Raw genomic sequence first — 22,469 nt, 5'->3', positions numbered from 1 at the left:
TCAGATACGGTAGGTATCTATGAATTAATCGTCACGGAGTATATACGCCTCGCATAACCATTTGAACAAACTTGCATGAATGTTACAAAATAAGTTTGGTGAAGATTTGTCAGGGAGTTCATAAAAATGGTTAAAAGGAAAATGTGGACGTCTTCACGCCAGATGCCGCACGCCTGACTTTTACCCATCTATAACAATAGCTGACCATAAGCATTCTGCTAACAATTTTGCAAATACAAACAAGTATGGCAATACTTAGTCTTTCGTTAGCAGAATTTTACAAAGTGTCAAGTTCCGAATTTCTTGTAGATTTTAATTGCCATTGAACTTGTACGCCTAAGATTAAAATATGTAGTTTTCGTTAAATTTCCAAACCTTTGACCTTCACGGATGACCTTGACCCTGGGCGCTCGTAGTCGGCGCACAACTTCAATCTGCCAGTTAGTACCTTTAAAAGTACTATATTTTGGACGCATCTATGCATTTTATATGAAAGACTTATACATATATAAAACATTTTTTCAGGTTTTCAATGTTCAGGCCTCATTTATCATGGCCCGGTGGTCTAGTGGTAACATGCTTGACTGCCAATCAAGAGGTCCGGGGTTCGATTCCTGGTCCAGCTACTGAAAATTTCTGAGATGCTCTTGAGTGTCTCCCACCTAAGTAAGAGGCCAGTACTGGTTCTTCCCGGGAAAGACGGCTTCACGTGTATCAGTGCTATACACTGAGCACGTTAAAGAACCAGAGAGCTAGCTAAGTCAGCCGGACATGCCTGTATCTCTCTGATCTGGGGGCTCTATCTCACTATGTCCCTCTAGTCAGATTGCTCTGTGTCTGTACTAGTAGAGGATTAATTCGGCGCCCTGAGTGGCTGCCTTTGTGCTATGTAAAGCGCTTTGAACGTGTTTATCATGAAAAGAGCGCTATATAAATCTGGTATAATAAATAAGAAATAATTTCAAATACTTAGTCGTATTTTTACCTGGAGCGTTATCAATAAATCAGCTGTCGATTTTCATCAATATCCGCTACCAGATAGTACGATGATGATTACGCGACAGTCCGATGGTGAAAGTACGGTGGTGACAACGCGTCAGTACGATGGTGATAATTCGACAGTACGATGATGATAACACGATAGTACGATGATGATAACGCGACAGTACGATAACGATAACGCGATAATTATGCATATCGCGTTATCATCATCGTATTATCGCGTTTTCGTTATCGTAGTTTCGTGATTTCGCGTTTTCATCATCGTACTATCGAGTATCGCGTTTCAGATCAACATATTCAAGGGCGATGGCCCCAACGGAATTCCATACTTCAGAGCTTCCATATCTTGCAGTGGTGTCAACATATTGGTTTAATAATATTAGTTTTTGCTTCCTACTAAAAATAAATACAATTCTAACACGATCCGATTCATTTTCCTATTGAACAAAGAAGGCTGAAAACAGTGAATTATTATACAACAATTCACTGTTCTGACGTCACAATTATTACGTCATAGCGTCAAACGGCATAGCGGCGCGCTGGAAAAGAAACCGATTGAAAACGGGCCAATATTTAATAAATGCCGTCAAGGATGTACTTTAAAGTCCTTGGTAGCGTGTTAGAATCGAAATAATATATCTCATTGAGTGTGTGTGTTCGGGTTAAACGTCTTTTTCAACAATTTTTCAGCCATATAAACGACGGTTATCTCATTTAGTGATTTGCTCTTGAATAAAATCATTGTCGTTCAGATGCGTATTATTATATCATTCATATTATAATTCCTTCGCATCTGAACTCCAAACAATGATTTATTCAGCGACAAATCACTAAATGAGATATATTATTTCATAAGTAATCAATACGTGTTTATTTCTATTTGCGGTTATAATATCTATTCATGTTAATGCAATATTTTAACATTGTATTTTTGAGCGAGTCTTTACATGCTGGAAAAGTTTAAATTCCAATAGACTGTGGTATAATGGAGCTTAAAACCTTTAAGTTTTGTTTAAAAGACAGGTACTATACTATTGATTTTTCGCAGAATAGTAAGGTGAATATCTCTGGAACAAACTCTTTCATAATTTATTATATCTATTTCTTTATCAACGAAATTTGATTCATGGAAAGAAAATGTATTCGCAAGAATTCGTTCTAAAGCTCTCCTTATTGTTGGTGGATATACTAAATCGGGTCGGTGTTTCTCCTTTCATTCGAAGGCTTCGGAGATATTATTGCAACCAGGAAGAATGGCTAAATCGTATGATTTACCGAGATCACTCAGTAGAATTGTTTGTGTTCGGTAGTCGAACTGAAGGTACAACAACTGAGGGAATGGAATCAGACCGCGATGTACTAGAGTGTTATAAGGATATAGAATTAATACAATCACTCGCTGATGCAAAAGGGGAAGGTTTTAAAACATTTTATGGGTATATATTCAACGATGACAAAACGCATCCTGGCTATGTAAAGTTACAATTATGTGCACACGATATTCCACTGGGTGCCGACCATTTAGAAACTTTCAGATCAATCGTAACGTTTTATAAATATCTCATTTCGGACGATGATAAATTACTTTTGAAAAATGGATATGGAAAGATGAAATTAACATGTGATGAACTTAATGGACCAGCCAGGACTGACATATTATCGACATCAAAAATCAAAACAACTCTTGATAGAATTTTTGCCCTGAAATGCTCAACATGGCCTCAACAAGCAAGTGGTTGGTTTAAGAAAGAGGCACGACAGTTTTGGCCACAAAAAAAAGTTCAAGACCTTCTACGTACTTTTGGTTGCTTTATTACACCAGTCGGGCATACAGAAAGCGAATTCCGAGCTGTCGAATGGCGATTGTCGCTCTCCCAAGCAGAACGTTTACTCATCTGGACTTTGAATGAAACGCAGTTTAAATGCATTGTGCTGATGAAGCTTCTTACAAAACAATTTATCAAAGCAAAATTCCCAGACAGTATCACATCGTATCATTGCAAAAATATTGTGTTTTCAGTTATTGAAACAACGGAGGAAAACATGTGGCAGCCAGGGAAAATTGTGATGTGCGTTCACACGTGCTTGGTGAGATTGCTTCATTTTGTTACACAGGGAAACATTCCTCAACATTTTATTCCGGAAAACAATCTCCTCAGACACAAACTCAACGGAAGAAACCGTTTGCAAGTTGAAACAATATTACGACGGATGATTGAAAACTGTGATTATAAATTTTTTCTGTGTTTAGAAATCGACAGTATAGGCAACATGCTGTATTTTCGTCTATCCAAAATCGGCTACAACGGAAGAGAATGTAAAAAGATTAGAAACATGCTCTGCTCGTTAGCATTGCAACTTATTGGACAGTTTACCTACTGGAGATTAAAAATGCTTATTGAAAAGCTTTCAGAGTTCGAAATTACCAACCTTACTGAGACACTGGGGTTGGTAATCAAAAATCATTTCAAGCTTATGTCCCAGCTACAAAAATCAGTAATCGAATTTAGGAATTTACGATCTTTTAACGCAGCTTCATTGATGGACATAATGACGTCACATGTATCCTCAAGTTTAGGACATCACATTTTGTCATATGCCGTTCAAGCAAATAATATCAATGAAGATCAGAGCGAAATGCTATTCCGTATGGGATTTCAATATATTTGCGAAGGCTTTCGGGATGATAGCATGGCAAACGGTTTGAAATGCGCAAATGTTCTGTATAAATGTGGATTTTTCGTAGAAGCTTTATCTAAACTGCAATTAATCGAAGAAAAAATGACAAATCCTGACGAAAGAGAAACGATACCAATATGCAAGTGTCGAGATACAACGCAAGAAATATATGATAAAGACATCAAGATTTTATCAACTCATTCTCTCGACGCTCTTATGGGGAATGTTACAGCACACTGCGTATTTTATTTGCGAACAGAACATCCGATGGCACCAAAAGATCTCGTTTATGAAATGTTTCGTTCACTCGGACATGAGAGTGAGCTTGAAAGTGGAAGAACCACCTGGATGAGACATGCTGCTGTTGATCCAGTAATTATGTTGTTCTACCTCCAGTTTCTATGTTATCGGCAGATAGGAGACGTGTGTAACCAAGAGAGGGCTCTTTTGAACATACTCAACGAAATCCTTCTTAACCAAAATCTTGGACATATGGAGACGGCGCTAAACATTCTAGGTCATTGTTTTTTTGAACAAGGATTTTATGAGGCCGCACTGACGTGTTTTATCAGATCACTAAACTACAACTTGGGCGATAACCCTGACAGATTCCCAGCCAGAGAAGCGCGATTTTACGTGAAAAGGCCCCGGGATCACAATGCTGCCAAGTTGCACATATGTGTGTGTTTGTTACATTTGCTTCGACGTATGAACCCATGTATATCGCTTAAATAAGGTGGATGAGTTTGTCCATGGTGGGGATTTGAAATTACGGAAAATTTATACGTTCTGTGCAGCCAATTAGCATTGATGCCCTCGTTAAACCCACGTATCTTGCTGGGAAAATTAACGCACTAGCCAGCTAAGAAATCTCAACGCAGAATACATTCAGAACTTTATTAACAAACATTGAGCAATTTATTATCTTACTACTATGTAATATGGTGTCATGTTTGAAGCAGAATATTCCATTTCTAACTGTACAATGTACAAATTTTAAAGTCGTATCACAGACTGTGGAATGGATAAAGCTCATTGTATCAGACTTGTAGCCTGTCAGTAACGGGTTGGTCAGTAGCACATTCGAGAATCTTATGAAGGTCGACTAACGGATCATCGTACAGAAAAAACACTGCACAGTTTAAAAGCATTTTTTTTGTTTATGCACATTTTACTTAATGAATTTGGGGTTTTGTTGTGAAAGAAAAGGCACTTGATTCCTTATTACTAGTAATTGTCTATTGTGAGTTTTCGTTAACAACCATCGCCTGTACTTGTTATCATTAGATTTGGATTGTATCATTGTTTACTGTCTAATTTTCGAGTTGTTAAAACAAGTATAAGACACTTTTTATACAAACTTTCTGTATTTGGAGATAAACCTAGTTTAACAGAGTGATGCACGTATGTATCTATTGCAATCATTTAAGAGCGTGCAAATAAAGTGCTGGAGATTAATATATGACACAAATGATAATCCCACCTGGTATTTATCTATGCCTCTGTATGACACCACTTTAAAGGAACAATGAACTAACTGTTTTATTAAAAACTTGGTTACAAATCATTTCATTTAATTTAATTTTCAAGGAAAATATTGAAGAGTTTTTAACTTGCTTTTTTATATATGATCTGCGATATTGCGATATTGTACACATATCATTATATATACAGTTCAGCTTAAACAGTGGATCTGGATTTACTTACTTAATAAGTTCACATATTCAATTTCTGTAAAAATTAGTTTCCTATCAACATAACCTTTAATTAACTGCCTATAACTTGTGATTGAAAAACACGAGCGTCAAACATACATATATTTCGGACGTAGGGAAATAAATTTGGACAACTATTTACGTACTTTGTGGATAAATATTGGCAGTGTCTCGAATTTGCGTGTCTTTCCCTACTCGCCATTCAGTCAGAATCTTGTATGTATACACCCCTTTCAATAGTTGATAGTACTGTCTTAATTGAAAGTTAAAGCTGTAAGTCTCTGAACGAAGTAAATCTGAACTCCAAACAATGATTTATTCAGCGACAAATCACTAAAGGAGATATATCATTTCTTAAATAAATAATTTCAAATATTTAGTCGTATTTGTACCTGGAGCGTTATCAATAAATCAGCTGTCGATTTTCATCAATATCCGCTACCAAATAGTACGATGATGATTACGCGACAGTCCAGTGGTGATAACGCGACAGTACAATGGTGACAACACGACAGTACGATGATGATAACGCAATAGTACTATACTCAGTTCCAAAAGAAAGTGTGCACTTTTTAAGTTTAAATATTTCAAAAAATTCCCCGACGTTTCTGTTTCATTTTTTCATACACTAACTCTCAGGTATAACTCAAAATCTAAAATGCACACCAATTTCTTTACGAATTGATTTAAATTTTGGTACCAAGCATTATAAGTTTTCATGAAAATAACCGAGAAAAAATAACAGAAAACTAAGTGCACACTTTCTTTCGGAACTGAGTGTATGGTGATAATGCGACAGTGAGATGATGATAACACGATAGTGCGATGATGATAACGTGATAGTACGATAATGATAACGCGATAATACGTATATCGCATTATCGTCATCATATTATCGTATTATTGCGTTTTCGTTGTCGTAGTAACGCGTTATCATCATCGTACTATCGCGTTTTCGTTATCGTAGTTTCGTGATTTCACGTTTTTATCATCGTACTATCGAGTATCGCGTTTCAGATCATCACATTCAAAGGCGATGGCCCCAACGGAATTCCGTACTTCAGGGCTTCCAGTCAACACATTGGTTTAATAATATTATTTTTTGCTTCCGACTAAAAATAAATACAAGTAATCAATACGTGTTTATTTCTATTTGCGGTTATAATATCTATTCATGTTAATACAGTATCTTAACATTGTATCTTTGAGCGAGTCTTGTACACATATCATTTCATTTAATTTAATTTTCAAGGAAAATATTGAAGAGGGGATCTATTTACATTGTGTTCTCTAACTTGTTGAAAATAGGGTAAGTCGAGGTTGGCATGCCCTAAACGCGTTTAAACCCCCAGTTTCCTTTATACAGGTTACTGACCGTTCCAAGGCAGTGCCCCTATTTTCAACTGGTTTTTTGTCTGTCTTGTATTGTCTGTTGCGTATGTTTTCTTGTTTGTTGTAAGTGTTTTTCCTCCTCCTCACTCCCCCTATTGTCCCCTTCTTTCCCCTAAAAAGGCTTGCATTTACGCTACTTTTTGCATCCCTCCCTCTTTACTTTGAGTAAGTTTTCGTGGCTCCCCTTTTGTTTTGACTGTCGGAATCCTAAGACGGTACACGATTGTTTTTTCCAACTTGTGTGGGTGCGTTTGTATGCTTGTGAGTCTAAAACGGTGCCCTACTGTTTTCTTGTATCATACTTGTTCGTTTTTCTATGTTATTTAGTTGGGTGTGGTTGTGTGTTTATTTTTGGTACATGAGTGTCTGCGCTATTGTGGTTTACGTTGTGGTGTGACTGTTATTAAGGAACGTGGCTTTCCCTTTGTGTGTTCGTCCTTGTTCTGCTTTCCCCTTCAAATTCATCCGCCCCACCCCCATTTTACCCCTTTACCATTTTCTCCCCCTCCGTCTATATTTGGCATAAATTTATATGTACTTGTTAGATGCTTGAAGCAACCCGTCTGTAATATTTTTGATTTACAGCTTCTTTTTGTTATAGGCTTACTCTGCAAATGCGTGGCTCTGGGGCTATGATTTTGGTGCTCTGTGCTTCTGAGAAATCTACTCTTATTTATTATCTTTTGACATGCTGGATTAGTTTAAATTCCAATAGATTGTGGTATAATGGAGCTTAAAACCTTTAAGTTTTGTTTTAAAAGACAGGTACTAGACTATTGATTTTTCGCGAAATATAAAGGTGAATATAGTCTTGAACATACACTTTCATATTATATCTATTTCTTTATCAACAAAATTTCATTCATGGAAAGAAAATGTATCCGCAAGAATTCGTTCTTAAGCTCTCCCTATTTATATTTGCTCTCTCTCTCTCTCTCTCTCTCTCTCTCTCTCTCTCTCTCGCAACTGCAGTTCTATTTATGACACGACAAAGGAAGACAACGCATAAGCTGGATTGAACATGTCTGACTCCTGTAGAGCCAGACGATTTATTAAAAGGCACAAACTGATACCAAAAGTTACTAAATATTAAACAGTAAAAATACTACGAGATGTATTACATGACGTGACATGAAGTTGGACAAGCCAAAAGTCCATGAAGTTGGACAAGCCAGAAGTTAAAAGGCACAAATTGATACCAAAAGTTACTAAATATTAAACATTAAAAAATAATACGAGATGTATAACATGACGTGACATGAAGTTGGACAAGCCAAAAGTCCAGGTTAACATTCCTGAAAATAACGTATATTATATGAATTAAATGTACATAAGAAAGCTAAGAAACTGCGAGCCGGCTGCACCAACCCTAACTATACCCTCATCTTTTAATCTATTTTTTTTTTTTTGGAGAGCAAGGGGGGAGGTAGTGGATTTCCAATGCTGCAAACAGAAGGGTGTCCCCACCCCTTACATTACAATGTACTAACATTACTCTGATTGCGATGTTAAATTGAAATGTACAATGAATAACTTTGCAAAATGTGGGAGCAGAAGAACACCAGAATACATATTAATGTGAAAATGTAATAGAGGCGACCAAGCAGGTGGGTGGTGGGGAAGGACGAGGAAAGCTAAAATCCTCGGTAAAAAATTCTTTTTTTTTTTTGCAAGGGACGCCGTGACATCAAAACGAGGTTGGAATATCGATTAGGTTGGTAGGTCTAAGACTACTAAATTCGTATATAGGTAAAAGGACTTATAGCCACCTGCTCGGTACTACCCTGAATAATATAATACTGACTTAGCAAATATAAATAATTTTATTTCGTTACACTACATAAATTATTATTTTATAGTTGCTCTCTCTCGCCACTGCAGTTCTATTTATGACACGACAAAGGAAGACAACGCATAAGGTGGATTGAAAATGTCTGACTCCTGTAGAGCCAGACGATTTATTAAAAGGCACAAATTGATACCAAAAGTTACTAAACATTAAACAGTAAAAATACTACGAGATGTATTACATGACGTGACATGAAGTTGGACAAGCCAAAAGTCCAAAATCAGTCCAACCAATCCCTATTGTTGGTGGATATACTAAATCGGGTCGGAGTGTCTCCATTCATTCGAAGGTTTCGGAAATATTGTTGCAACCAGGAAGAATGGCTAAATTGTATGATGTACCGAGATCACTCAGTAGAATTGTTTGTGTTCGGTAGTCGAACTGAAGGTACAACAACTGAGGGAATGGAATCAGACCGCGATGTACTAGAGTGTTATACGGATATAGAATTAATACAATCACTCGCTGATGCAAAGGGGGGAAGATTTTAAAACATTTTATGGGTATATATTCAACGATGACAAAACGCATCCTGGCTACGTAAATTATGTGCACACGATATTCCACTGGGTGCCGACCATTTAGAAACTTTCAGATCAATCGTAACGTTTTATAAATATCTCATTTCGGATAATGATAAATTACTTTTGAAAAATGGATATGGAAAGATGAAATTAACATGTGATGAGCTTAATGGACCAGCCAGGACTGACATATTATCGACATCAAAAACCAAAACATCTCTTGATCGGATTTTTGCCCTGAAATGCTCAACATGGCCTCTACAAGCAAGTGGTTGGTTTAAGAAAGAGGCACGGCAGTTTTGGCCACAAAAAAAAGTTCAAGACCTTCTACGTACTTTTGGTGGCTTTATTACACCAGTCGGGCATACAGAAAGCGAATTCCGAGCTGTCGAATGGCGATTGTCGCTCTCCCAAGCAGAACGTTTACTCATCTGGACTTTGAATGAAACGCAGTTTAAATGCATTGTGCTGATGAAGCTTCTTACAAAACAATTTATCAAAGCAAAATTCCCAAACAGTATCACATCGTATCATTGCAAAAATGTTGTATTTTCAGTCATTGAAACAACGGAGGAAAACATGTGGCAGCCAGGGAAAATTGTGATGTGCGTTCACACGTGCTTGGTGAGATTGCTTCATTTCGTTGCACAGGGAAACATTCCTCAATATTTTATCCCGGAAAACAATCTCCTTAGACATAAATTCAACGGAAGAAACCGTTTGCAAGTTGAAACAATATTACGACGAATGATTGAAAACTGTGATTATAAGTTTTTTCTGTGTTTAGAAATCGACAGTATAGGCAGCATGCTGTATTTTCGTCTATCCAAAAATCGGCTAAAACAAGGGAGTGAATGGAAAAAGATTAGAAACATGCTCTGCTCGTTAGCATTGCAACTTATTGGACAGTACGTCCACTGGAGATTAAAAATGCTTATTGAAAAGCTTGCTGAGTTCAACAGAACAAACCTAACTGAGACACTGGGCTTGGTAATTAAAAATAATTTCAAGCTTATGTCCCAGCTACAAAATCTGTAATCGAATTTAGTAATATACGATCTTTGAACGCAGCTTCATTGATGGACATAATGACGTCACATGTATCCTCAAGTTTAGGACATCACATTTTGTCATATGCCGTTCAAGCAAATAATATCAATGAAGATCAGAGCAAAATGCTATTCCGTATGGGATTTCAATATATTTGCGAAGGTTTTCATGATGATAGCATGGCAAACGGTTTGAAATGCGCGAATGTTCTGTATAAATGTGGATTTTTCGTAGAAGCTTTATCTAAACTGCAATTAATCGAAGAAAAATTGGTAAATCCTTACAAAAGGGAAACGATACCAGTATGAAAATGTCGTGATACAACGCAAGAAATATATGATAAAGACATCAAGATTTTATCAACTCATTCTCTCGACGCTCTTATAGGGAATGTTACAGCACGCTGTGTATTTTACTTGCGAACTGATCATCCGATGACACCAAAAGCTCTTGTATATGAAATGTTTCGTTCCCTCGGACATGAGAGTGAGCTCGAAAATGGAAGAACCACCTGGATGAGACATGCTGCTGTTGATCCAGTAATTATGTTGTTCTACCTCCAGTTTCTATGTTATCGGCAGATAGGAGACGTGTGTAACCAAGAGAGGGCTCTTTTGAAAATACTCAACGAAACCCTTCTTAACCAAAATCTTGGACACATGGAGACGGCGCTAAACATTCTAGGTCATTGCTTTTTTGAACAAGGGTTTTATGAGGCCGCACTGATGTGTTTTATCAGATCACTAGACTACAACTTAAGCGATAACCCTGACAGATTCCCAGCCAGTGAAGCGCGTTTTTACGTGAAAAGCCCCCGGGATCACAATGCTACTAAGTTGCATATATGTGTGTGTTTGTTACATTTGCTCCGACGTACGAACCCACGCATCGCTTAAATAAGGTGGATGCGGATATTCTTAAATTAGGGAATTTCCATACGTTCTGTGCAGCTACTTAGCGATGATGACTTCATTTAATCCACGGGTCATGCTGCAGTCCCATCCGGATAATTGTCTCAGTAAACAGTAGCTAGTAATCAAAAACAACCAGAACTTTATTAACAAATATTGAGCAATTAATAATTTTAAAACTATTTAAGTTGATGTCACGTTCAAAGTAGAATACTTCATTTCTGGAATACTAGTAACTATATTCGCACTAATCTTATACCACATATCTCATGGCCAAATATCAACTTATTCAACAGACTGATGTCTTCAGATAAGAAGAAAACAGTATTAGATATTTGTAAATACCTGAAAGAAGCGTATAATGTATGAAATGCAGCTTTATAACTCTGTTCTCCAAAACTGGTGAAGAAACTTTGTGATAAAATTGTCTAACTTATTTATGGTTACCCACAATTTTATTTAATTATATTATCTAAACACATTGTTAAATATATTCCTGTAACTGCGTATTTTGATTAAGACATAAAATGTTGTTTTTTTTCTGTTCATTAGTCAATGGCAAATAATTGCCGATTTTTGCGAAATAAATAAATGTGTTGTGTTGTGTTATGCTGTTTTCTAGGAGTAGGCTCATTTTCTTTACGTTATTTAGTTGTCTTTTGAAATATCCATGACTTGTTTAGCAATTGCAGCAGTCTGGCATTGAGCCGTGGACAAACATTGCCAAACATCTCAATATTAACGAATTATAGTTAAATAGATTATCATAGTATTTAGTTGTATAATGCAGTTTTCTAAATATAATTGTTAATATAGACTAAACATTAAGGTGTTAATAGCTATCTAATACAGCTTTAACATGGAATCATCACTTAAATAATATACATGTATCTCATTTAGTGATTTGTCGCTGAATAAATCATTGTTTGGAGTTCAGATGCGAAGAAATTATATCACGAGGGCGTAGCCCGAGTGATATAATAATACTTATCTGAACGACAATGATTTTATTCAAGAGCAAATCACTAAATGAGATATATCATTTCGATTCTAACACGTTACCAGCGACTTTAAAGGACATCATTGACGGCATTCAATAAATATTTGCCCGTTTTCAATCGGTTTCTTTTCTAGCGCGCCGCTATGCCGTTTGACGCCATGACGTAATGATTGTGATGTCAGAACTGTTGTATCATAATTCACTGTTTTCAGCCTTTTTGTTTAATAGGAAAATGAATCGGATCGTGTTGGAATTATGATTTCCTGTAATCGAACTTTGTGTTGTAATAACGCCTTCTCCTACAAGTACCATCGAGATCTTTGTTTTTCTTCCTAGAAAAATTACCTTCACCGGCAGCCAGCAAAGCTATGACAAGATATGCAATAAAGTATGATTAAACTAAAGCTATAATAACCAACGCAGTAAACATTCGTAACTTTATTAAGAAATATTGAGCAATTCATAATTCAACAATATACTATCTGGACATCATGTTTTAGTGTGTCAACTGGCAAGGCTAAGCTTTTTTTGCTCATGTATTTAATACAATCTAATACAAAACATTGTACAAGTTATTGCGGCGTTAATATGTTATGGATGTACGAGCGTTTTTTTTTCTCGGAATATCCGCCATTTTGAAAAATGTTTTCTCGAATATTTCTTACTAACAAAATTCAAAATTTTTGCCAAAAAATAATGCTAAATAATAAAAATAAAATATGACTAATATTGTACAATTTAACCAAACATATTCTACATGTTGCGAAAAAAAAACAACTTTTCACCCATATCTGGCTGGCATTGCCTAAATTGTTGTAAGATGTACAATGGGGTAGGGGTTGGTATTTTCAAATATCTATTAAGGATGTACGAGCGTTTTTTTTTTCAGGATATCCGCCATTTTGAAAAATGTTTCTTCGAATATTGCTTTCTAACAAAAGTTTTGCCAAAAATTAATGCTAGATAATTAAAATATGGCTAATAATGTACCATTTAACCAAATATATTATGCTTTTGCGAAAAAAAATTTCACCCTTATTTTTGGCTGGCATTTGCCTAAAATTGACGTAAGATTTACAATGGGGTAGGGGTAGGTAATTTCAAATATCTATTAAAGTAGATCAGGTTTGGTTTTGATATTTTTCTGACTGATACATATAATGTTAAGCTATAAATCAAATAAAAGTTTTCAAGATAGCACTTTATATTATCTAGAAAAATAAATTAAAACAAAAAGAACAAAAAATATCAAAATTCACCACTTTTTAACAGTTTTTCCTTAATAAATCTCTTAGATGCACGGTGACCCCAACTTTTTTTCTTTCCATTTTGAATCATTTTTATGTGTCATTAATGCTGCAAAATATTTTGAAAATCTTAACGTCGGAATTTTTTTTTAGATCTAAATACATTTTTTTCCATTGAAAATGAAGTGGGTGGGGTAATTATGTCAACATGTAAAAATTAAAGAGATTTGTTAGTGACATTTATGCTTATATATAACTGACATCACCATATATTCATATTAACCTGAAAGACCTGAAATCCCTATAAGATTAAATAGGATATTATATGTTTTATAAAGTACCAACATTTTTTCAATTTTACAAAATTTCAGAAATGCGTAAACAGTGGGTGAAGAAAATACCCTACAAAATTTAAACGAGTTCGGTGACCTATGTTTTTTCTGCTCTTGTTTGTCTTAGAAACTAATGTTCTTCAAGCTCACAGGGTATGAAAAAAGTCTTAACGTTAGAAAAAAATCGCTCGTAAATCCTTAAAGTAGATCAGGTTTGGTTCTGATGTTTTCTGACTAAAATGAAATTAATGTTTGGACATAGCACGTTATATTTTCTCAGAAATATAAACTTAAACAAATAGAATTAAAAATATAAAAGTTCATCAGTTTTTAAACGTTTTTTTTTTCTCTAAATAAATCTTTAATTTTAAAACTTTAATTCTTTTCTGTCCATATTGAAGGAATTTTGTGTGTCATTAATGTTGTAAAATACTTTTAAACTCTTAAACGGCAGATTTTTTTTAGATTTAGTTACGTTTTTTACCACTGAAAATAAAGTGGGTGGGGTAGTAATGTCAACATGAAAAAAATGATATAACCTTGTATGATGTCATAGCAACCTGTGAGAGCTGAAATTCTTATAACATTAATTTTGATTTCGTATGTTTTATAAAGTATCACCATTTTTTTTCAATTTTAGAAATGCTTTAACAGTTGGTGGGGAAAATACCCTATAAGATTAAAACGAGTTCGATGACCTGCGCTTTTTCCTGTCTTGTTTGACTTAGATACTAATGTTCTTCAAGCTCATAGAGTATGAAAAAAATCTTAAAGGTAGAAAAAGAACGATCCTACATCCTTAACAGATAAAACATTCAGCTTAACGTTATATTACTAGATTACCATTGTTAAGTCAATAAGGTAATACATTCAGTAATCGCAATCTGTGATACATATACAAGTAAAAAAAAGCTATTTAACACCATCAAAACGTTTTGATTGTTTTATGCACAATTCAGTCTACACATAAGCATATCCTTTGAAAGAATGTGTCATTATTGCAGAGATTTTTTTTTAAATAAAACAGCAGTAGATTCTACTTCAAAGTTATTATTTTGAAATATTTGCCTCAGCAGACATTGACTGTACCTGTAAGCATTAGAATTGGAATATACCTATATTTTTCATGCTTTCATATTTGCCTATAACCTTGCATTTTGGTAGGAGAAATCACTTAGATCAGAATTTACGATTTCCTTATATTTTTTTTTTCTCTTTTCAGGTTGATTTAACTTTATAATTTCATTGAATATTAAGATGGAATAGAAATATACTGATCATTCGCACAATCTGAAAAAAAAAATGTATTGAAGCTATAGAAATTGATGCACAGTGTATGCAAAAATGTCGAAAACCTTGTAAAAATTGACCAAGGCCTCTAATGCTTATTAATTTCATGTATGTATTTCAAGTGTTGTTAGAAAAGATATGTATAGTACTTCCTTTTGTGACAAAAGCAATACGACCGGTTCTTGTTACACATCAAAACAAGCTTTTAAACAAAACATACAATACAATAATATAGTTTGGCTATTATAACTTCTTTCTGCTGTATCGTTAAAGGAGATAAAACTCACTCACTTAAAAGCCTTTACAATCATTTTGGACACCAAAAATGTCGTGGGAAAACACTGAACGTGCGAGTATGCTAAAGCAAAAAAGAAGTTGATGTTTCCAAACTTGCAAAACATAGAAGTGTTAGTGTACGTCACTGCGTGAAACAATGTGGTATTTGTCAAAAGTAGTGGTGGTTCTTCAACGAAAATTTCACGGACAAGTTACTATTTATACTATGTGTCGATATATAGACATTTAGTATTGCATCGTAAGTGCATCCATTTTACAGATGTTTGTTGGAATTCCTGAAAGACCACATCATTTTCACAGTAGGGAAGGTAACTTACAGAATCTCCCGCTTATCATCGTAATGGGTTCGAACCTCGCTCAAGGTACTGAATTCCTTCGAAGCTTTTGCGAAAGGTTAGTGATTATACACATGTGTAACGTTTATGTACGGAGAGACACATCGGGTCTTTCCCAATCACTAAATCTACAATTAGGTCATACCACCTAAAACCTCGCCACTGTGATATAAATTCCAACACGCAGACTAAAACACATTTCAGTAATACTGATACGACACTTAAAAAAGTAACGGGTTTTCATTCGTTTGTTATAGTTCAGACAGACGATTAACGAAAGGCAAAATGAACAACACAGCTTGGATATAAACACATGTAAACATCACTACTATTTCTTTTATATATCCCATATTGTTTTCGGCAGGAATGGAAATATGAAGCTACTTGTATATCGCAGGAATCGTGGTGGATGACACAGACTTCATGGTCATTCTATCGGACTGACTTTCTCGTCTTGACATAATTGATGGCGTCACGCGTGAAAGGTCCAGTTCTACTGTATCAATATAGTGAATTTTCGAATCGTCTGTATGGTTTTCAAGAGACGGATGCCGGAAGGTACTGACTTTATTGACTTCCGGTCGCTTCCGGTTCCTCTTAGAGGTTGTCTTTAGACTCGAATTGTCAAACGCGCCAATAGGAGTAGATGCCGACAGAAAAGCTGGTTTGCTGGCGGGTTTCTGCTTTTGTCTTTGGTCTGCATTTGATCGTTCTGAAACACGATAAATCCTCGGCATCTTGGTTGTGTCAGAGACTCCTCTCATAATTAGGTCAATTTTCTGTAGTTGTTTTGCGGCACGTTCACCAAGGTCAGTAACTTTGCATATCGCTGCTTGCTTCATGAATGCTTTAATCTCAGACCTTAGTGTGTCTGCATCACGTTTTGGCTGTTCCCAATCGCGCGCATATTTCAGCTCTTCTTGCAACATACGTTGTCTAAATTCCAAATGTTTCACTAATTCCGTAGCAGTAAGTTCTAAAAACGTATCACCTTGATGATAAATTTCACTTCTCATTTGATGCGCTAATCTCTCATCTTCTTTAAGGTCTTCCGATCGATCCTCAACTCTTTTAACCTCGTCCATTCTTAATCTGACACCAATATCTAGGGACCGAATTCGAATATCCATAATATCTAGGTCCTTCCGCATTGTAATAACAACTGGATCATTGGCATTCAATGGAGGCCTGCAAAAAATAAATACATTATTAGAGAACAGAGATCATATTGTATTAAATTAACCGTACTTTAAATTCTTCAAAACTGTTGATATCTGAGGTAATATGCTAGTGCATGTACCACTTGACGGACGGGTATGAAAACATCATGCAGATTTTTAGTATTTATTTTTGCATTTTTAGTTTATTGTAAATAACTCCCTTGCTGGGTCAATATTTAATGCCGAAACGTTAATAACGTTGATATAGATACGCACAAACCTTGTACTTCTTTCAAGTATATTTTTATTAGACAACTGTCATCGAAAACTTTGTAAAGAAGTGCTGGAAGCAAAATACTGCCTATATACCTTAGTATGGACATCACAAGACATACACATCATGTTTATTGATATGTAGACATGGGCAAAACCTAGTCATAATAATGTATGAAAACAGAAAAAGTGCATATTTTGTCCGTCTGTTTGTTTGTCTGTCTGATTGTCTCTTTGAACCAACATGATTGCCACAGATTTCAATATTTTGGTTTAAATTTGGCAAGTTCAATATTGGACGTATTGTATATATAAATGGAAACAAAAACAATAGATAATAATTTGTGTTTATACCTTGCACTTTCAAGCATATGTTTGTAATTTCGTACATCTTCTGTAGCCTGCTTCAGTTGCTTCTGTAGTTTCTCTGTCTGTCTTTTCTCCATCTGTAGCTGGAACTGTATTTCTGATAATTTTTTACACTTCTCAGCTACCTCTTTCATTTGCTTTCTTAACTCATCTTGCACTGAAGTAACTTTCATTTCATTCATCTTTTTCTCTCGATTGAATTCTTCTATTTCGTTCTTTAGAGCAGCTATATTTCTCTCGTGGTGTTGCACAAGCCGATCTCTCTTGTCAATTTCCATTTTCAGTTTAAGTACTTCTTTTTTCGTTTCATCTCTCTCGGTTAGAACAAGTTTTGCTTCTTCTACAGTTTCAACGGCTTTGTTGGCTTCTTCAAGTTTCTCCTCGAGAGTTTTGATGTCGTTTGATTTTTCTTCTAAATCCTTTTCCGCGTGTTGTAATCTCGTTTTCGATCGCGTTGCTTCTCCTTCCAGTTTTTCTATTTCCGTCACTAACAATTCTTGCTTTTTCTCCCATCTTTGTTCTCTTTGCTTGTGAACCGTTGAAATTGCTTCGTCTGATTTTTTATAATGTTCTATGACCTCTTTCTTTTCATTGACCTCCTGATACAAGTCCGAAATGGTTTCAGAACTCTTTCGAACAGTTACGTCAAAATCATTCTGTAAAGCATACAAACGAAAGTTGATATCGGCTTGCTCCTGCCTGATTCGTTCTTCGATATAATCCCGAATAGCTCTAAGTTCATCAGAGGTCAGCTTTGAGGCAAGACGTTTGTGGTCCCGGAATAGGGCTGAAAACATAAAACAAAATTGTTTTCAGTTGCAGAGACTTTTAAAAGTATTGTCTAGTTCTAAACAAGGATTTTTTGGTGAAACAGTTGGTTATAGATAATCTTGTTTTGTATTCTTACACTGTGGAACGACAAATGGACATGGGAATGAGAAACAGACGCGCGGTTGAGAGCAAGTGCGTCATATGCTATGTTCCCATCCGAATCAGAACTGTCTGTATCCGAAGAAAAAGAATATCAGCAATACAAGGTATAAGCAATACAAGGTAAAACATAACTATTTTACCTCCTTGTATTATAGATAGTGGATAGTTGTAAGCTATCCGTGCCCCAAGAATAACTATGAAACGCACACTCTTGGTGACTAATGTGCCGATACGAAAATCTGATGTTACTTTACAATTATGTCTGGGTCAAAATGATCTAAATAACTATCGCATTTGATATCATCAATGGTGCACGAAACACCAATGAATCAGCAGTTCTGTAAACAAAGAGTCAGCATACCGGACATATTTATTCTTAACTGTCTGAATAGATCGTCGATGCGTTTGTGATGAATTTATTGTGGCTCGGGACTAGATATTCTCAGGAACAAATAATTTAATCAAGTGTCACGCGATCTGAGTTACGAGCGCTCGAAATTCAATTTTATCCGGTGGCGTGGGGCTTTTGATGAATATAATGTGTGATGTATCATAATTGATATACTATCGATATCACATAACCCTATAACTCTTTCATTAATACTGGTGATATTAACCCTTTGACAGTGTTACTATACCGGGTCATGAGAAAAATAAGTTTATCCGTTATGGCCCGAGATCACAAACATGTGAATGATATTATAGAAAAATGAAAAAATAATGAACATAACGCATCAGTTTATGGTTTATGGAAATACAATACATGCAATGCAATACCCGATTAGTTTTTCTTATTTTGTGTGTGGCGGGGATGGAGTGGAGGATGGGGGAAGGGCGAGGGGATATTTGTTAGGTCTTTCACTCTGTGACATAAATGTATATTTTACAAGGTAGTTTAAGGGGATAAAGCAAATTCAGATATTCAAATACCATATTTGCTGCAGTTATGATATTTCAATTCTCTACATTGATCTGCCGATGCAAGGCATAAGCCTTAACTGTGCATATGTTGACCGTCCAAGAATCCATCAAAAAATATGTCTTGATATACAATCAAGCCCGACTCGTGTAAATATGTTTTGAATGATATTTATTTCATTGTATTCAATGTTGAAGTGTTAACTATAGTCGATAAAATACAACATGCGCATTGAAAATAAAGCTGAAGAAGATAATCGTATTCCACAATTGAGCCGCACCACGAGAAAACCAACATAGTGCATTTGCGACCAGCATGGATCCAGACCAGCCTGCGCATTCGCGCAGTCTGGTCAGGATCCATGCTGTTCGCTAAGGTTTCTCAAATTGCAATAGGGTTTGAAAGCGAACAGCATGGATCCTGCTCAGGCTGGTCTGGATCCATGCTGGTCGAAAAGGCACTATGTTGGATTTCTCATGGTGCGGCTCAATTTACTATTTTGTTGTACTTTTATGCAAACAGAGTTGAAACATTTTCGCTAAAACACATAAGAAGGTCGGCAAGGACTTTTGCAATAAATGCATCTATGTAGAAAGAATGAAAGCCAAGAATATAGGCACTAAAAGCGCATCATAGCAAATATCAATTAAGATAAAGATCCAAATGCATGTCATGATCATGCGGCATATATGGTATGGCGAGAAAATGCCTTGATTTTTTATCAAAATTACCACTTCTGATCAGGCTTTTATTGCGTTGCTACACAGCTAAGCAGACTCCTGGCATTTGGAAGGGATCTGCACTGTTTTTATTTTCTTTATATTTTATTTATACTTGTTAATAGTTTCGAGGAAGCGTTGATTAATGGCTACATCTGAAACAATCATTGCCATGGTGATATTGGCCATTGACTGTAAATGACGTGTGCATTGATATAGATATTTGAAATAACGTGCTAATAGTTACTTTATGCGCTAAATATGATCGAAGTACTAAATCTGATATAAGTACACAGTAAATGATTGGTTTAGGCGTGGTTATTTGATTCCAACAAACGTATGATGTGAAAAAAAATCGAAACGTTTCAATTTTACCAAATTTACACGTTCAAATGCACTTGCTAAACCGAAAACTGAACTTTAAAACGTGTTTTTTTAACATAAAGGTATACTTCATTTTTTTTTTTCGAGTACGCCTGTTGAAATCTTAACTTCTCTTCTTGCTCAGAACGTGAGCTGCTTAAATAGTTATACGTTAAATTAAATACACCAAAATATATATTCATAAATGTGGAATTCGTGCAATTGATTAATACTATCATAAGACCTGTCCAATGCAAATGTTGTATTTTATATTTCCATATTGAATACAATGATACAAATATTCTTCAAAACTTGATTATATAAATCGTACTTGCCGCATTTAAAAATAAAGCTTGACTGATTATGGATAAATTGATTACTATAAACCAAAATACATCATTGTATACGCATTCTTAGAATCTCTGAGGGAATTGAAATATCATAACTTGTGTCACATTCCACAACTGCAAAATGCATGTATAAGATTCGCGAAATCATTAACCCTTACCCTGCTGAATTTCTTTAATGAACTTGTCCATCTTCCAATTTGGACAGTACCATTAACTGTTAAAAGGGGTGCTTACCAAAAAGATACTGACTGAATGACGAACAGTACAGATCTTGATCAGACTGCACAGATGTGCTAGCTGATCATTATCTACACTGGTCGCAAAGGCAGAACCAATCGTGTCCAGCATGATAAGGGTTAAGAGAAGGGAGCTCGCACCCCATACCGTATAATAAAATATAATATTATAATATAATAATAATAATATATAACTGTTTTCTATATATATCAGTGAGAATTAAAGATCATTCGTCTAAGAAATATACAAACCTTCAATACCCGGTAGTCCACTTATTCCGTTCATGTTAGATATTGCAATACTCAACGTATTTTTCTGAAAAGCGATCTCATGTGGGTATTTATAAGCAATACCCAATCCTCACAAAATCCCCATTGTCGCCACCATTATTCTCAAAGTTCCTGTTTGCTCAAAAATTTACGTATATCTAACGACTGATGTTAACATTTTATCAAATTTGTAACAATTTTTTCAATAAAGTTCCAACGAGTTAACTTCCGCAATTACGTATTTTGCTTGATTAATACATCCACGAGCCCTGCAAGATATTAAAATGTAGTCGTTTTCATATTTATAAACTGTGTTCAAATAGAACCCGTTGAAAAATATTTGCTTTAACTTCAAAAGAAAACGTAAGGATTACAAAGTCCACATTGAATAATGATAACTCTGCTTCGACGTAGGGTAAAAAGCAAATACTTAGAACAATAGAATCAGAATTAATTATCACTACTGTTTATATACGAGTGCAGAAGGTAAATATTGATATAAACTAAATCAAGTTACAACCCTAAGCTAGTTGTTACGGAGCGGAGAAAACTTATTCGGTTTTCGCGTAAATAAAGTACAAGTTGATGCACTAAACTAGAATTTCACAGCAATTTATTTTAGATATTCTGATTTATTGAATAAATTGGTTTCTAAATCATGTCTTTCTTCTGCTTCAAATGATACACAGAATAGCGCTATAATCCGCTCAATAATATCTCTAAAGCATCCTTAAAGCTTTACATAATCCCGATTTTATAATGATGTCCCGCTAATGTTTTCAGTACGAACAGCTATTTTATGTATTTGCTAATGTTTGAATTATTAGCGTAATAAGAAAGTCTCGCGTCATTAATACTGTACATTCTCATGTTGAGATATGGAGATATTATATTCCTTCCATGAAATGATTTTCTATCGGTTAACTCTTCCGTAAATGGTTTGAAGTAACGAGTTTTCTTTTGTTCTTGTATGAAAGGTCGTTCTTTACAGGTGTTAATTAGGTCGATATTTTCTTATTAAGAACGTGTTGTGGTTATTAATGCGATATGTGTAGGCACTGTTGTTTCTTTTCTGGGCGGCTTAGAATTTCTATTTAAGCTGAATTATATCAATGACACGTGATATATAGATCTATATGCAATCCGATGACAGGAAATAGTTTAGGTAACTGCAGCAACGCCAACGTAGAGACAACCTCCGCAGTAAAAAGTCTGTAACTGTAAACGGAACATTTATATTTCTCTTCATTCGTT

General features: G+C 35.3%; 3 protein-coding genes across 5 annotated transcripts; 2 read left to right on the top strand and 1 right to left on the bottom strand.

Moving 5' to 3' along the window:
- The first annotated feature begins 1,935 nt into the window (after positions 1–1,935).
- Positions 1,936–6,597, top strand: LOC128547406 (uncharacterized). Its single transcript, XM_053520151.1, has one exon. The coding sequence runs from the start codon at positions 2,140–2,142 to the stop codon at positions 4,414–4,416; it is 2,277 nt and encodes a 758-aa protein (XP_053376126.1). The 5' UTR covers positions 1,936–2,139; the 3' UTR covers positions 4,417–6,597.
- A 2,708-nt stretch (positions 6,598–9,305) lies between these two features.
- On the top strand, positions 9,306–10,199 carry LOC123533386 (nucleotidyltransferase MB21D2-like). Its single transcript, XM_045315027.2, has one exon. It carries the CDS (start codon positions 9,306–9,308, stop codon positions 10,197–10,199), a length of 894 nt encoding a protein of 297 aa, XP_045170962.2.
- Positions 10,200–12,545: 2,346 nt separating this feature from the next.
- LOC123534893 (uncharacterized) lies at positions 12,546–22,181 on the bottom strand. Of its 3 annotated transcripts, none has more exons than XM_045317354.2 (4): positions 21,736–22,181; positions 21,198–21,484; positions 17,411–18,212; positions 12,546–16,811 (listed from the first exon to the last, which is right to left on the bottom strand). In XM_045317354.2, the coding sequence occupies exons 2-4, from the start codon at positions 21,229–21,231 to the stop codon at positions 16,004–16,006; spliced, it is 1,644 nt and encodes a 547-aa protein (XP_045173289.1). In that variant the 5' UTR covers positions 21,232–21,484; positions 21,736–22,181; the 3' UTR covers positions 12,546–16,003. The 3 variants fall into 3 exon arrangements, with proteins under 3 accessions (XP_045173289.1, XP_045173291.1, XP_045173288.1); XM_045317356.2 differs by having other exon boundaries at positions 21,958–22,036; XM_045317353.2 differs by having other exon boundaries at positions 21,198–22,181.
- Between the last annotated feature and the right edge of the window lie 288 nt (positions 22,182–22,469).

Source organism: Mercenaria mercenaria, chromosome 12 (genome assembly GCF_021730395.1).
Source record: "Mercenaria mercenaria strain notata chromosome 12, MADL_Memer_1, whole genome shotgun sequence".
NCBI classification, from domain to species: Eukaryota; Metazoa; Mollusca; class Bivalvia; order Venerida; family Veneridae; genus Mercenaria; species Mercenaria mercenaria.
Note: the sequence above shows the minus strand (reverse complement) of the source record. Positions and strands in the feature narration are given on the sequence as shown.

Excerpts from the sequence above, each read along its gene's own strand:
- LOC128547406 (XM_053520151.1), top strand. The coding sequence starts at position 2,140 with ATGTATTCGCAAGAATTCGTTCTAAAGCTCTCCTTATTGTTGGTGGAT.
- LOC123533386 (XM_045315027.2), top strand. The coding sequence starts at position 9,306 with ATGAAATTAACATGTGATGAGCTTAATGGACCAGCCAGGACTGACATA.
- LOC123534893 (XM_045317353.2), bottom strand. The coding sequence starts at position 21,231 with ATGAACGGAATAAGTGGACTACCGGGTATTGAAG. Across the intron at positions 18,213-21,197 it reads TGGACTACCGGGTATTGAAG|CCCTATTCCGGGACCACAAA; the intron begins GTTTGTATATTT and ends TTATGTTTTCAG. Across the intron at positions 16,812-17,410 it reads CATATGCTTGAAAGTGCAAG|GCCTCCATTGAATGCCAATG; the intron begins GTATAAACACAA and ends TATTTTTTGCAG.